The sequence below is a fragment of the Lipophrys pholis genome (assembly GCF_963383615.2).
Source record: "Lipophrys pholis genome assembly, chromosome: 1".
Taxonomy (NCBI): domain Eukaryota; kingdom Metazoa; phylum Chordata; class Actinopteri; order Blenniiformes; family Blenniidae; genus Lipophrys; species Lipophrys pholis.
The window spans coordinates 15,741,567-15,756,530 of NC_137635.1; the positions used below are offsets into that span (position 1 = coordinate 15,741,567).

The following is a 14,964-nucleotide window of genomic DNA, read 5'->3' on the forward strand; positions in this document are numbered from 1 at the left end:
GTATTTGTTTAAGCAGAAACCTGACAGTAGCAGCTTATTTCTTTCTCATTTAACAGAAATCCTTTACACTTAATTAATCAAGTGTGAGTGAATCTTCTACCCGGATAACAGTTGTTATATTAAACTATATTGTTTCTGTTTTGTATGTATAATTATGCATGTGGATGTTTACTCATTCTCGTGGATTTTGTCCCAAGAAAATGATCGTTGCGTAAAAGAAAGTGACTCCTTTTCTTCTGTCATCATAGTTTACATTGAAAACTTTGATTGATAATTATTTTTCTAGTGTTTGTGGCAAAATGTGCTCCTCGAATTGTTAAAGAGCGAAAAATCAAAGAGGTATTTTAAGGCGAATGTGGTCCGTTCTTACGTTAAACGATAAGAAAAGGGTTTTAGAAAATGTTTCAAACTGAGGCTCTGTTCAAAAGAGTGACCTGCTGGAAGACTTGCACGTACAGACGTCAACATTCTGATCAAATCCACAACATTTAATTCCCTGTCATTTTTTCTTTCTGTGTTGTTTAGATCCACTCAGTATTTGATATATTGAAGAAGCGTGTCTCCACATATGCAAACGCAAAAACAAAGCTTTGTCGTCGAGGCGACCAGAACCTATAGATGCTTTTAAACATTCCTAGAAAAATAAATGGATATAAAACTATATTAATTCTTATCGATCAGGAGTCTTAATGTGATTTTCCCAATGAAACCTGGACAATGAACCGACTCCCCTCCTGCAGATCGAGGACCTGAAGGCCCAGTTGGAGAGCTGCCACCAGCAGCTCCTCGACTCCAACAAGCACAAGCAGGAGCTGGAGCTCCAGCTGAGGACGGCTCTGGAGCGGGAGCATGATGTCCGGACCGGGTACATCTCTCCGGTGAGTCGCTGCGGCACAGCGGCGTCGGGACCGGTCCCGCCGCCGGCCCTCGGCCCAGTCGCATTTCTTCTCTCTCATGTCGTAACACCTTTCGCTGCATGTCGTATTTGTACCGCGACGAAAACATCCAACCAAACTGACCTGGAAAGCAACAAAGTGGCGACAGATTCTTTTGCATGAGTTCATTGCATGTGAAGAAACATTGAGATCCTTTACATCGGCTTCTACTAGTTAATCCTCTCTGTCTGTGTTCGAGATCTGTATGTGGACTCGTGCTCGCAGCAGTACGGCGCAAAGCATCCGTCAAAGAGCTCTGGCTTTATTAAACCACTTGAATTTGATAGGCTTAGACATTATTATCGCTGAACCTGCACAAACATAAGCACAAAAACATGAGAAAAGCCACTAAATTGTATAAAGATGCATTTTCCAAAAAATTTGAAAAATCAATGAAAAGTGAATTATGTCAGCTATTCCTGCATATAAAAAAGTTTGAACGGTTTTCTAAATTATAACATTGCACTCTTTAGTTAAAAAAAATGTAAATATCTAATTTTATTGAATTTTTTTATTGTATTTTAAGATGTTTTTATTTATTTTTGATTTTCATGTTTGAAGTGAAAATGATTTAGTTATTTTTTTTAAGCCTTCAAATATTCCCATTTGTATATTAAATCTTAAATATATGGATATTTCACTGTTCCAATGAAATAATGGAAAAAGATTACTGGCATCTATATATTGTTTTTGTATGAATCTGCATATATATATATATGTGTGTGTATGTATGTAATTTTCAAAAGTGGTGTTCAGGTGTATAAATATTCATATACTTGGTTGAATGTGGCTTTTTTTTCCCCACAATCAAAGAAATGAAGAATGAAAATATAATCTGGAAAAAGAAAAAACAAACGATAGTATTCCATCATCCTCATATAAACACATCTTTTACCAAACATTCATTTTTCGCATCTTTGAAAAGTTTTATTTTTTCCCGTGTTTAGGTTCATTTCTTCCCATAATATCCATTTTAGATGTTAAACCGTCACTTTTTTTTACGTTTTATCATCATTTTTAACCGTTTAATTTGGAGTGAAACCAACCCTTGTAGTCGACTCTTTAGCTCGACGTGTAATAATAATAACAATCTTCTTGGCCTGAATTCTAATGAGCTGCATGGACGTCCGATCTTCATCTTCTATTAACTGCTGTACAAACCATTCATTTTATTTTTGGAATACTGTATGTAAATGTGGCGTGACCAAAAGGTGAGATGAATAACTCTGCTTGTGTGTTGATGTGTGGACAGATGTACCAACGTGAAAATGTTGAAGTTAGATATTAGGATAGAAGAAGGGCCGTGTTATTGCACTTTTTGTCTTGCTTTTTGGAGAAAATGAGCAAAAACAGAAGAGTTACACTAAGGTTGGACAATACGTATAGATGACTCCCAGAAAACCAAAACGATTTGGTTTTGTGTAAAGAGCTTAAGAAATGGGTTTGTAGGACTTTGTATGCCTTCTATCCCTGAGTAAACCATCGAGCTGACACTAATGATGCATTACTGACCACATGAAATAACCTTTAACCATTTAATGTGCATGCCCTGTTGTGATTAACTAACCTTGCCCATTTAATCTTTCCTCTTCTTTCGCTGCACTCCATTAAACTCAAGAAGCATTTAAAGTTTGTTTTTGAATCAATGTCATGTTGCAATGCTACTAGTAATTTCACTTATTTCTATAAATGGGAGGGAAATGATTGGTAGTTAACCCTGAGAATTATTAGCAAGCTTCATGTCTCCCCTGCTGTGTGTTAACCAACGTGTCTGGTCCCCTTTTCCAAGCTGGAGCACCCATTGGGTCTGGAGGCCGATGTGGCGCCCCAGACGAAGAGGCCCGAACTGGTTAGTTCTCAAGCGCAGAGTTTAACAAAGAAGTACCAGGAGACCAAAGAGCTCCTGAAGCTGCAAGAGCTGAAAAAGCGCAATATGCAGGCACAGCTTGGCCTCTCGCTTTCTCACCTTGCCAACAAGGATCCTTACTTTTCTGAACCCCAAAAAACAGCCACTCTGGAGGGTCCCCCCCCTGAACCTGTCCAAAAAGCTGTTACTTTCTTACTGGAGGACAGTGCCTTGGCGATTCAAGAGCTGGAAGACCTGATAACGGGTAAACCTCTCACCCTGAAGGAGCTGACAAAAGTGTTAAAATTCCATAGTTGCATTCAAGAATCGCCGGAAAAGATTGAGCTTCACAAGCTCTTGGAGACCTGGAAGTACCAGCAGGAAATAGAAAATGAAACGATAAGAAAATGTTTAGCCAAAGCAGGAGAGAGCATCCGTGAATACGAAGCGCGTCTCGCGAGCATGGAGCACATGATGGATCAAGTTCAGAAGCAAAGTCTTAAAAGCCCTTACGGTCCTCTGTCTAAACTGGAGAATCATTCAGAGGTGAACGACGTGACTGTTGGGATACTCTCTCAGAGGATCGAACTTTTATTGAGCGAGAATGAAGCGCTGAAACAACGCTGTCAGGAGATCGTGAACCAGCTGACCGAGGCCGACCGCGAAATCGACCGGCTGAAAGCAGAACTCGTCGGGCAGCAAGGCGGCAAACAGCATCATCTCGTCGTGGATGAGCTCAAAAGACTGAAGGCTGAACTAGCGGAAAACCAAGCCAACGCCATCGACAGGGAGTATTACGAGAGGGAGCTGAATGAAAAGTCCATGAGGCTCCACGAAGCTCTGGTTACCTTGGAGGAGCTCGGCAGTACCCTGAAAGACACCGAGAAGAAGCTTCAGCTGAAAGACGCAACGCTCAAAGGCCTGGGCTTCCACGAATACGAAGATGAGGAAAAGCAGCCAGAATTCAATGAACTCCTTCAGGCATCGCAAGCAAAGTTAGCCGAGACGGAGGCGAGGCTTCAGTCTTCAGAGCAGTGCTGTCTGGAACTGGAAGCAAGGAACCGCGAAATCATCGCACAAAACCAGGAACTTGAGAAAGTCAGTAGAGGGAAGCTAGCGGAGGCAGAAAATGAAATAAGGATGCTCCGTGAGAAGTTAGAACTCAAGACGAATAGAGACGAAGACGACGTTGAGAAGTGTGTTGAGGCAACAGAGAAGCAAGTTGATGAGAAAGGACACTTGAAGCAAGTAGTGCAAGAGTTTGAGATGAGGTCTGAGGCGATCGGCCAGGTTGTAGATATGTTAGCAAAGGTAGACGTTAACGTGGAGAAAATGCTCGGTGATTTAAGAAGCACTTTATTTGGTTCTTTGACAGAAGAACCCCTGGGTATCAGTGGCAACGAAATGAGTTTGTTGTCAGAGGGAGAGTTCTGGACTTGGCTTCTGGGCATCGCTGAAGCAAACGACCATGAAAGCAGGCACAGCTGTGAGAGGGAGGCGGCAGAGCAGATGATGGCACAGAAAAGCTTAATGTTCTTGATTAACAAGATTTGCCCACCGGCTGAAGCCGAGAACGAGGAACTGGCAGGTTTCTCCTCGCTGTACAGCTGGCTTGACGATGAAACAGACGCTGTCATTCTTAAGCAGCTAATTGGGAGCTTGGAGAGAAAGATGCACAGTTGGAAACTGATTGCCTCGAGGTTGTCGCAAGACCATGATGACAGACTGCTCTCCTTGGCTCTCGCCAGTTCTGATCTCGGGAGAAAACAGAGAAATTCTTCAAAGTATCTGCTTGATTCCCTGAAAGAAGCCTTCACATTGTATATGATCATACGATTTAATGTCCAGCAGGAAAAAGAAGTGAAGCAGACACCAGAGCAAGTAGGTTGCTCGGATTGTCCAAATTGTCCTAAATTAAGAGAAGTTGCCAGCAGTCTTGAGTCTAAAGTGACAGAACTTCTAAAGCAACTGAATTCAATCCAGATCAAACGTGATCCCTTAGATGAAGGGGATCAAACTGTTGAGCTCCATGACATGGAAGCCAGGCACCGAAAAGAGCTACAAGATGTGAAAGACGGACACGAGCTGGAAGTTGAAAAGTTGAGAGAGGAAATCACGAAAGCCGGCGAGACACTCCGCCGCTGCTCAGAAGAGACTGTGAAAGAAATCGACTCGCTGACCAGCTGCATGGAGAACCTGAAGAGGAACCACGAGACGGACAGAGCAAACCTCGTGGAGAGATTCGATCGGGAAATGGGAGAGTTGAGAAGCATGATGAGTCCAGAAGCTCCCAGTAAGAACGCCGCGGAGGACGACTCGCCATCGCGCGGCGCCTCGGCCCAAACGTCAACCCTGAAGGAACGCATCCAAGAGCTGCTGACCCAAGTCTCCGTTATGACGGAAGAGCTGAGGCGGCGCGAAGGGCAGGGCAACATAACCACGCTCCGGCTGAAATACGAGAAAGACCTGGAGAACCTGAAGGTGGAAGCGCTCCTTGTCCTTGTCGTCCTCCATCTGTGATGCCTTGTTTTCCTTTGTGGCATTCCCAGTATCCCCCCACCCCCACCCCTCCCCTCCCTTTTCCGCCACCCAGCGTCTACCCCCCTCCCTAACCTAGCTCACCCTTCCCTCTCTCGCTCCTCGTTCCGTAAACCACCTTCTCCTCTTTGTTGCATGAAAACTAACCTTGTTTTGGTCGATGTGATCAGTGACGCTGCTGTAGCTGTGAAAGGAGGAACCCATTTTGTTGGAGCGACGTCAGTAAATCTAACATTTTTATTTACTGACGATGGAAACTCATGAAAAGTTCTTGGCCCCTGTAAGATTACATCATCCTGCAATCCTGTGAAATGAGTTCCTCTGTTGGTAGATCAATGTGCTTACTAATCTCAACGTGTCGCATCTAAAGTGTCAAGCAAGGAACCGACGCTTTGCAACTTTTTGGAAACTTTTTAGAATTTCCTTTGAGAAGTGAAACGGTCTTTATTTCATTTAAATAGGTCGCGAAACATTCAAGTCGACTCTGATTTTCTGTGATTTCATTCAGTTTCCTACTAACCGTTTAATGTTATCCTAAACAAAGTAATCCTAACTCGGTCTACTTGCCAACCTTTTCTTGAACTTTCAGTTGCATGCCATCGCCGTCCTCAAAATGAATCAATACGTCTTCGTTAGCCTTTACCCAGCAGAGATTGGACAGTTGACAAGTATAACGCATGAAAACCCCAAAGCTCCACCCGCCGTTAAACTTCAACTGGTCAATGTCGAGCGAGCGACAGGATGTTGCCATAGTTACCTGAACATACGTGCATGTGCGTGCCGAGTGTGGCTAATTATTTACCGGGCTGTTTTCAAGGAGGCACACAGTCCACAGTTGTAACTATTCACTTTAAAAATGACATGGAATCCGATAATCACTTAACGCTTTCTTGGTGGTACTACATGAACGACAAGTACCGTATTATACATGTCTGAAGCTTTAGTGCAGTACTATTTATTTAGACATCACATGGGACCGTGAAAATATCCATTTGTGTGTGTCGAACAACCCTGCTGTGTAAAGGCCTCAACATGTTGACCAAAGCAACAGCTGCTGACTATGATTTTTCTGTCGGTAAGAAATCAGGGAAAAGTTTGGGAAGCCCTCGTGATGAAGTGTTTCTTTGTCCAGCTTGATGCCTTTGCATTTATTTTTCTTTTGTTTCAGCCAAGCAGATCATTTTTAAGCGGTTTTCTCCCCAACGACGCGAGCGAGAGGAATTTAATTCAAAGGACACAACAAAAGAATGTCAATCATGATTGAGCGCAAGACGTTTACCGAAACCAACTAATGAATGCTGTGGACTTTTTGAAAGTTTCAAATTAAACCAAAGTTCCTCTTTGACGTACATTTTCTCATAACCTCGGCAAAGTAAATATCTCCGAGGCAGAACAAAACAAGAGGGATGTGGAAAATTGTGTCTGGTTGTTTGGAACAGCCGGCCCCTTTGTGGTTTGATTGAACTTTGAAATTAGAAGTGGATATTTTTAGCTGATCTTGTCAGAACCAGCTTTACGTTGCCCAGTCTGGTCAGTACTTTCATTACTCCCCTTAGTTTGCGGTATTGAACCCAAAACCCCTCTGTTCTCGACGATGATGTAAACACAAGTTAGACTTGTAGTTTTGAAGAAACCAACTCCTCTGGGCTGTGCAGATTAATACACGTCGAGTCGTCTGGTTAGTCGTTCCAGGATCTCGCAGCCTTTTTTTCTGATTGTAATGGTCCAACGAACTGCAGGCGAAATGAGATTCTGTGATATTCTCATGGAAAATCTGGGGAACCGACACCATGAGATGTTGAGTTCTGGGTTTTCTGCAGGGAAACCTGGCCAGGTACAAAGCTACAATTCACAAGACATATATCCAGTCACCACAATAAAGAACAGCATAATGACACACAGTACAAATATACACATGAAACTCCTCCAAGAAGCAGCAAAGTGTTTCCAACTGAGATCGCTCAGCAAAGTGTGGCGTTTAATCATGTAGTTTCCACCAAAATCAGTTAAAGATTTAGGACATTAAAAAGCCAACAAGGATTTAAACTGAGAAGAGCATCAAGGTAGTTTGGATGTTTTTACTTCTTTTCTTGATGAACTAATTTAGGGGTGCGTTTAAGAGTGCTCTCTGAAATTTACTGTATTTTCCAGACTACACGTCACACATTTTGTACTTAAGCGTTCCGACCAACTATAATCAGAAGTGTCTTGCATTCTGAAATATACATGTTTGACCACTAGATGTCACTGTATGACAACAAAATACTGCTACAGTACAATAGAAAAACCTCCAATACGACCGTATTTAACTGCCAGCAGAAGCACGATGTCGCCTCAAAGGAGGCAATAATTTAGACAAATTATTAAGCATGAAGAAAGTTCAGAGTGTGTGAGGAACAAATCCACAGCAGGTTCTGGACAAGCAACAGCTTTTTTTTTTTTTTTTCTTCTTCCTAAAGACGCATTTTGCAAAAAATACAATTTGAACTGAAAGGTGACTTATAGTCTAGAAAATACGGTACATTATTTACAAAGGAGTGGCTTATCAGATGTAAGTCAGGATTTCTTAAAGGTGAACAACTTTTTATAACTTCTGATATGAAGAAGAAACCGTTTGGCAGAACCATTGGAACGCTTTGGCCTGATTTTGACAGCAACACGCCACTCCGAAAGATCTTCAGCCAATCTTTCCATCTCGTGCCAGTCTGACCCAGTTTGATGCGGTTCCTGTTCCACGTCTCAGTTGCACATAAAATACAACCATGTCGGCTACAATGTTTTGGATTTGAAAGTCTTAACTGACGAACAGCTGGATAATTGTTGAAAAAGATTGGTAGCTTTGTTGGTTCAGCGCTCAGTCACGATCGCAGTTGTTTTTAAGAGGAATTGTCTCACAGCCAACCTTGTTTGGTGTCGTTTCTCTTGCCGTGGCCTAGAATACCCCCCCCAACCCCCCACCCGCACAAAAGCCTCCAACCTGACACGCTTCCTAACGGAGCGGCTGATCGCTCTGATGTCAGAGCAGGAAGTTTACATTTGCTCAGCAGGGACGGCTGGTGGGGTTAGAGGGGCGCGGCACTCGGTTCCCGGGTCTGTGCGCTCTCGCTCTCTCTCTCATGGGGGAGGTGGTTTGTCATCCTTGTGAAAACACGCCGGGCCTCCGTTTTTTTTTCCCATGTGCGGCTGGAGTCGGGTCGCGGCCGTCAGCCGAGAGCTCAGATTAGCGGCGGTGAATAGAGGGCGGAAGCGGGGTTGGGTTTTAGGGAGGGGGGGGGGGGGGGGGGGGGGTCGGGGAGAGCCATATGAAATCCCTTCCAGTGAAAACTTCGCAGGGATGAAGCGCTTCTGTCCGGTTTGCTTCCGATAGAAATGACTTTAGAAATGCCAAAAATACTTTCCCTCTCACGGTGTGTTCAATAATCTTAGATTTGACCTGCAATCCGCTCGGTACTCTGGTGGGATTAAAGCCCCGGGGGGCGAAAACTTAATTTTGCAAATCAAACAATCCTAAAGTTTGTGCTGTGGGCACGAAAGGCCTGGCTCCTGTTCCTACCACCCGTCCCTCGCCGTCTCCAGTGTGTCGTGTCCTGCCTTTCCCTCTTGATAACCCTCGTCGCACTCACACAGGCTCGAGTCGCTCGTGGCTGACCGCTTGCAAGTCGTTTGCTAGAGATAAACCGCTGCTGTGTGTTACATTATATAAAAGTTGTGAGCCCGGAGCTCCCGACTGAGGAGAGACCTCTGGGTCCGAGCTCGGGGTGACGCCGTCCACTCAAACCTTCCTCGTCCTTTTGTCAAAGGCCACCTGCGAGAGGGGCTTCGCCGCCATGGAGGAGTCCCACCAGAAGGTGATCGACGAGCTGCAGAGGAAACACCAGAGGGAGCTGGAGAACCTGCAGGAGGAGAAGGAGAGGCTGCTGGCGGAGGAGACGGCGGCCACCATTGCAGGTGAGCGCGGAGACGGAGGAAACCCCGGGTTGATTCCCATTTACGGACGGACGACTGAAAGATTCCTTCGTTTATCTCAGCGATCGAGGCGATGAAGAATGCTCACCGGTCGGAGCTGGAGAAGGAGCTGGACAAGGCCCGCAAGGCCAACAGCAGCGTGGAGAACGCAGACGTGGAGGAGATCCGCAGACAGCACGAGTAAGTCCTCAACGCCACACTACTGGTTTTATTAAAGACTAGAATTCCCAAGCAGTCGGTTGTGGGGAAACGACGGTCACCTAAGTTTTCCAAGAAATGCAACTTCGTGGGTTCAAATAAAGATGAGAAGATGGTCAGAATAGTGAATGAGTGAGACGCTCACCGGTTTTCGACTTGAAAAATTTACAGTGATTGGAAGGGTCGCACCTTTTCTGTGACTTGACTCGGCTCATTTTTGTTCATCCCGATCAGGAAAATTCAGTCCAGCACTCTAAAATATTCCTGTCACAAGGGAACAAGGTGGCTCGTCTTTTCCCGCCACAAAGCTCCCTCGACTCCGCCGCCTAATTCCCGAGGGAATCGCCTCACTTCATAGTTTGCACAAACAAAGGCCTCGGCGTGAGGAAATCGAGATAAGCTCAGACAAAGGGATCCTTGTCGGGTAAACTATTCCCTGAGCTTTTTACACCTTTTCTTCAGGCCTTTTCTGAAATACTTAACAAAATCTCTCATTTTTATCGTAAGAAACCTTTGGTGACGCAGCATTTACTACCAGTCTAGACTTTCAAAAAGTTTTTCATCCAGTTCCACTGAGTCAAAATCCACTGCGATGGTGCAGTCTGGAATAGGCGAATGCAGAATTTAAACTCTATTTATGTGGTTATAACAATGGATTTCAGTGAAAGAGCAGAATTGGCATATTAAACGGTACCAGGTGAGGTAGATTTTGCAGCGCAGGTGTTTCTCCCGGCAGGCTGCGACTTGCTTCCCGCCGCTGCTCGTTCTGTGCTCACCTGTCTGTCTGCAAGACGTCACCCGACGTGTGCGGAAGTGCAGGTGTGGACAGTACAGCGAGCAGAGTTTCATTAAAGCGAAGGGCGTCTTCATCTGACGGGAGTAATTAATGAACAGTTTCTCAGGCTGAACCCGGGGTGATGGATTCCGGGGTTGTTTTGAGGCGGCGTTCTTGGCACCGAGCCGTCGCCAGTCCAGAACCTTCCGGATTTCGCTCCCACGGCCGCCGGAGCCGTTTTAGTTCTCCTCTGAGCCGTGTTTGTGTTTCAGGGAGGAGCTGTGTTCCTTCCAGCGGGAGATCGAGGTGCTGTCGGAGCAGTATTCCCAGAAGTGCCTGGAGAACGCCCACCTGGCCCAGGCGCTGGAGGCCGAGAGGCAGGCCCTCCGGCAGTGTCAGAGAGAGAACCAGGAGCTCAACGCACACAACCAGGTACACACACACGTCTTACCCTCACTTCCAACAAGTCAAACGCCTGAAAACACGCTGAGCTCCATCTTCTGTGCAACGTTTTTCAGGAGCTGAATAATCGTCTGGCAGCCGAAATCACTAAGATGCGCTCGATGACGTCCGAAGACGGAATGTTGGACACGAACACGACGATACAGGGGAAGGAGCTCTATGAGTTAGAAGTAAGGCTCAAAGTCATTATTTAGTCTTGAGGTCTTGAATTTGTTCTTGCTGCAGTGTGGGAGATCTGCAGGTTATTTAGTGGGCTCATCTATTCTTCCTTCTTGTTTGCAGGTGATGCTGCGAGTGAAAGAGTCTGAAGTCCAGTACCTGAAACAGGAGATCAACTCCCTCAAAGACGAGCTGCAGGCTGCCCAAAGAGTAACCTACTATTCTCATTGTTAGACCTAGCTTACACGAAACAGCGTCGTCTTTGCATTATTATTCCAGACGATTTTCACTTACAGACGGAAGAGACTGAGACACTGCGTTTTGAAATGCTCGTCTTTTTAGCAAACGGCCAAAACGCGCCGAAGGTTTCCTGTTTTGACTTGAAACTTAGTTGTGTAGACGAGTCTTCAGTTACATTCAGTTGATTTCTACTAATCGGGTTTTAGACACAGTACAGTTTAGGCATACAAGGTAACTGGAAAGGTGATGAGGCTGGTGTCAAATTACATGCACCGCTGTTTGAAGATATTTAATCCAAAAGCTGGACTTTTCGTCCTCATGCAGAATCTGCTCTTGTGGCTTAATCTTGGAATTGGAGTCAAAGTATTGTGCGTCATCACTTGTGGAAAAAATTAGGTTTCCACTACAAGTAACGCATGTTTGTAATTTGACACCATCCTCATTGTCTGTTCAGCTTCTTCTTTTTTTTCTTTTTTTTTTGAGAGAGGGAACTCGATGAGTTCAGCTGAACACAAGCGGTGACTCTTTGTCTGCGTTTCCAGGACAAGAAATATGCAACAGACAAGTACAAGGACATCTACACGGAGCTGAGCATCGTGAAGGCCAAAGCGGAGCGGGACCTGGGCCGGCTCCGGGACCAGCTGCAGCTGGCCCACGAGGCGCTGGGCGAGCCGTCGCTGGAGGAGGTGGAGCGAGGAGGATACGGTACTGACGCAGGAGCACGCTCGCGTCAAGGTCACACTCTCCCTCCTTCCGGTTTGACCGGCGCCTTTACTTCCCCGAAACAGATATCATGAAGTCCAAAAGCAACCCCGACATCCTGAAGATGGCGGCCGCTGCAGCCAAACGCTCGGAGCGCACCATGAGGTCGAAGGTGGGTTGTTCGGGTGGACTCTGAGCTGAAACGACGCTTCATCCCACTGTGGTGTGAATTCAGGGATCCTCATTCAACTGTTCAGTCACATAACAAGCGGAAGTCACATCAGTTACCCCCCAACACACACACACACACACACACACACACACACACACACACACACACACACACACACACACACACACACACACACACACACACACACACACACACACACACACACACAAGTGATTTGGTGCCATCTACTGGTCACTGGCAGTATTGCATGCAGCAGCATGCCCGCCTGCCCCACCACATCCATGTTGTGAGCCAATGAGAAGCTGCGTGGTGTGTTCTGCAGTGAGTCTAACACACACTCCTGCTGGTGTGTTGCTGTTCTCTCTGTCCCTCCTTCTGTCCTCAGTCTGTGAGTCGGGACATGCCCTGGGACAGTTAGGGGCCACTCAGGACCCGTAGGCCTCCCTCCCCCCCTTCTCCTTTAGGTAACGCAAAAACCACGAGTCCTCCTGTGAAGAGCAGCACACACACACACACACACACACACACACACACACACACACACACACACACACACACACACACACACACACACACACACACACACACACACACACACACACGGTGGTGTGAAGCTGAGATTCATTCATTCGTCTGTTACTAACCGGAGCGTCTTTTCAACACTGTCAAATCAAACTGTTTCTAATGTTCGTCTGTGATTTGATGAAGTCGAGCAGTTAAGTGAGAATCAATAGACAAAGTCTTCATACAAATGTGTGTGCGTATAAATATACATACCTAAATCTGAATGTTCTGATCTTTTCACTGTGACGGTGTACGTACATATTGGAAAAACATATAGATCACTGTTGTCCCACAGACACATTTTTTAGGAAATCTTTATTACTTCTGTGTTTATATAAAAATAAAAATCAACATGTTGCCTGTAAGTGAAAACTTTCTAAATGACTGACTCACATGACACACAGGAATCTTTATCAATCTTAATGATCTCCTTATAGTCGGGGTTTTTTTTTTTGAGGATTTTATGTATGTGTATTTATACACAAATGCACTTGTACACATAACTACACTTAATGTTTCACACGTGCATAGAAATAGATGAAAAGATGTTCTAGAAATCTTCACTTTAATGAGTGATTATAAAGTCAAACTTTGTTGTGTGTGTGTGTGTGTGTACACATTCTCACACACACAGACACACGTGTGTATTAAGTGAGAAAAAAACTTTAACTAACACATTGTGAATCTTTGTCATTTGTTATACAATAACTGTGCATACACCTTTCAAAATTAAATATAGTCTTTATTTATATTTAGAAATAAATGTCATCTATATCATTGTTTTAAGTTGAAATAAGTATGTACTTGTTGAATTTTTTTTTCGTCTTAAAATCTAGACATACAAATCAAAACAAATCTTTTTAGTTATTTGTAGTGATATGTAAATATATTTATACTGCATATACTAGTATGTGTTTATAGACAAAGATAAAGCTTTTCTAATGCTGTGTTAATCTTTGTCACATGTTGAGTTTATATATTTAATTACTAAATAAATAAATCGAAACTCGTCTTTATTCATCTCTTTTTCCAGTTTTTTTTTTTTTTTTTTTTAATAACGATAAGCTTCAGAAATATTTGGTGTTTTTTTGTTTACATAAATACTGTGTGTTGTGATTTAAACATTCAGGAAATAAACAAGAAAAACAAGCTTTTTTTTTTTTACAGATTAGACTTTATTTTCATAAGTGTGTGTGTGTGTGTGTGTGTGTGTGTGTGTGTGTGTGTGTGTGTGTGTGTGTGTGTGTGTGTGTGTGTGTGTGTGTGTGTGTGTGTGTGTGTGTGTGTGTGTGTGTGTGTGTGTGTGTGTGTGTGTGTGTGTGTGTGTGTGTCCCCTGCAGAGTCTGAAGGAAGGTCTGACGGCTGAGCAGAGGCTCCACCTCTTCGACAACAAGGACACTAAGGAGTTCTGACGACCGCCGCCGGCTGCATGTGTAGAAGCCCACGTATATTTTAGCTCGACTTATTTAGTTCCACCACACACTGGCCACCACACACGGATCATTTAAGAGTTTAAAAAAAATAAAATAGAAAAAAAAGAAGAAAAAAAAAATCTTGGTATGAAGTTTGATGTGTAGACTCTGCATTCCCGTGCACTTCAGTTAACTGTGACTTTTTTTGTTTTTTGTTTTGTTCTTACTGTAAATACTGTTTTTAAATGTCCCGCATACACTAAAACTCTGACTGTGTAAGCTACTGTTTTAACTCTCCAGACTGTTGCCGCGGCGACCGCCGCCTGCCACTCGTCTGCGTTACCATAGGAACCGCAACATTCCAGAACCGATCAAAAGCAGCTTGGGAAAAAAAAAACACAAAAAAAAAACCGCGTAGATCGAAGAAAGAAAAGAAAACCAACCTGTGGAAAGGCTGAACGCACCTGGACGGGATTCACTGACTATAATATATATTATAAATATAGAAACTCGTCATCGTCGGTCCGGCTGCACTCGAGTCCCCGGACTCGCTTTTTGTTTCTAGTCTCGTTCCTTTTCAGTCCCTTTGTATTTATTAAAATGGCTGGGATTTGTTCTGTTTTTTTTTCTCTTTCACATTCCCATTCATCTGTACTCTATTATTGTAAATATAAAGCAAATATACACCATCTGACTACAGGTTTATTAGCAATAAATATTTTTGCACCCTTCGCATGGTTTTTCTTCTCACTTCCCGAGTCACGAAAGCTGCACCATAGTTTGAAATTGTTGTCTTATTGATTTGTGTTCGTGTGTTGGAAGTTAAAGTAATACATTTGGAGGAACTTTCTGTTCAATTGACGTCACACGTCGCTGCTTAACTCCGAACGATCCTGAGCTAATCCGGCGACGTTCTACTGGTCCGGCCCAGATTGAGTCGTTGAGCCTATGACGACTCTGTATGACAGTCGCAT

At 44.2% G+C, this 14,964-nt stretch overlaps 1 protein-coding gene across 5 annotated transcripts in view; it reads left to right on the plus strand.

Annotated features, from left to right (window-relative positions):
* LOC308113436 (myosin phosphatase Rho interacting protein) overlaps positions 1–14,721 on the plus strand; it is a 42,507-nt gene extending 27,786 nt beyond the window's left edge. The window contains exons 15-25 of one of the 5 annotated variants that reach the window (XM_080469731.1): positions 741–878; positions 2,725–5,262; positions 9,120–9,267; positions 9,348–9,465; positions 10,531–10,690; positions 10,777–10,890; positions 11,003–11,089; positions 11,662–11,824; positions 11,908–11,993; positions 12,400–12,478; positions 13,919–14,721. In XM_080469731.1, the coding sequence (XP_080325857.1) occupies positions 741–878; positions 2,725–5,262; positions 9,120–9,267; positions 9,348–9,465; positions 10,531–10,690; positions 10,777–10,890; positions 11,003–11,089; positions 11,662–11,824; positions 11,908–11,993; positions 12,400–12,432 (3,585 nt within the window). In that variant the 3' untranslated portion in view covers positions 12,433–12,478; positions 13,919–14,721. The remainder of the gene's footprint in view (positions 1–740; positions 879–2,724; positions 5,263–9,119; positions 9,268–9,347; positions 9,466–10,530; positions 10,691–10,776; positions 10,891–11,002; positions 11,090–11,661; positions 11,825–11,907; positions 11,994–12,399; positions 12,479–13,918) is intronic. The other 4 variants (XM_080469730.1, XM_080469732.1, XM_080469734.1 and 1 more) reach the window with 4 other exon arrangements.
* The last annotated feature ends 243 nt before the right edge of the window (positions 14,722–14,964 follow it).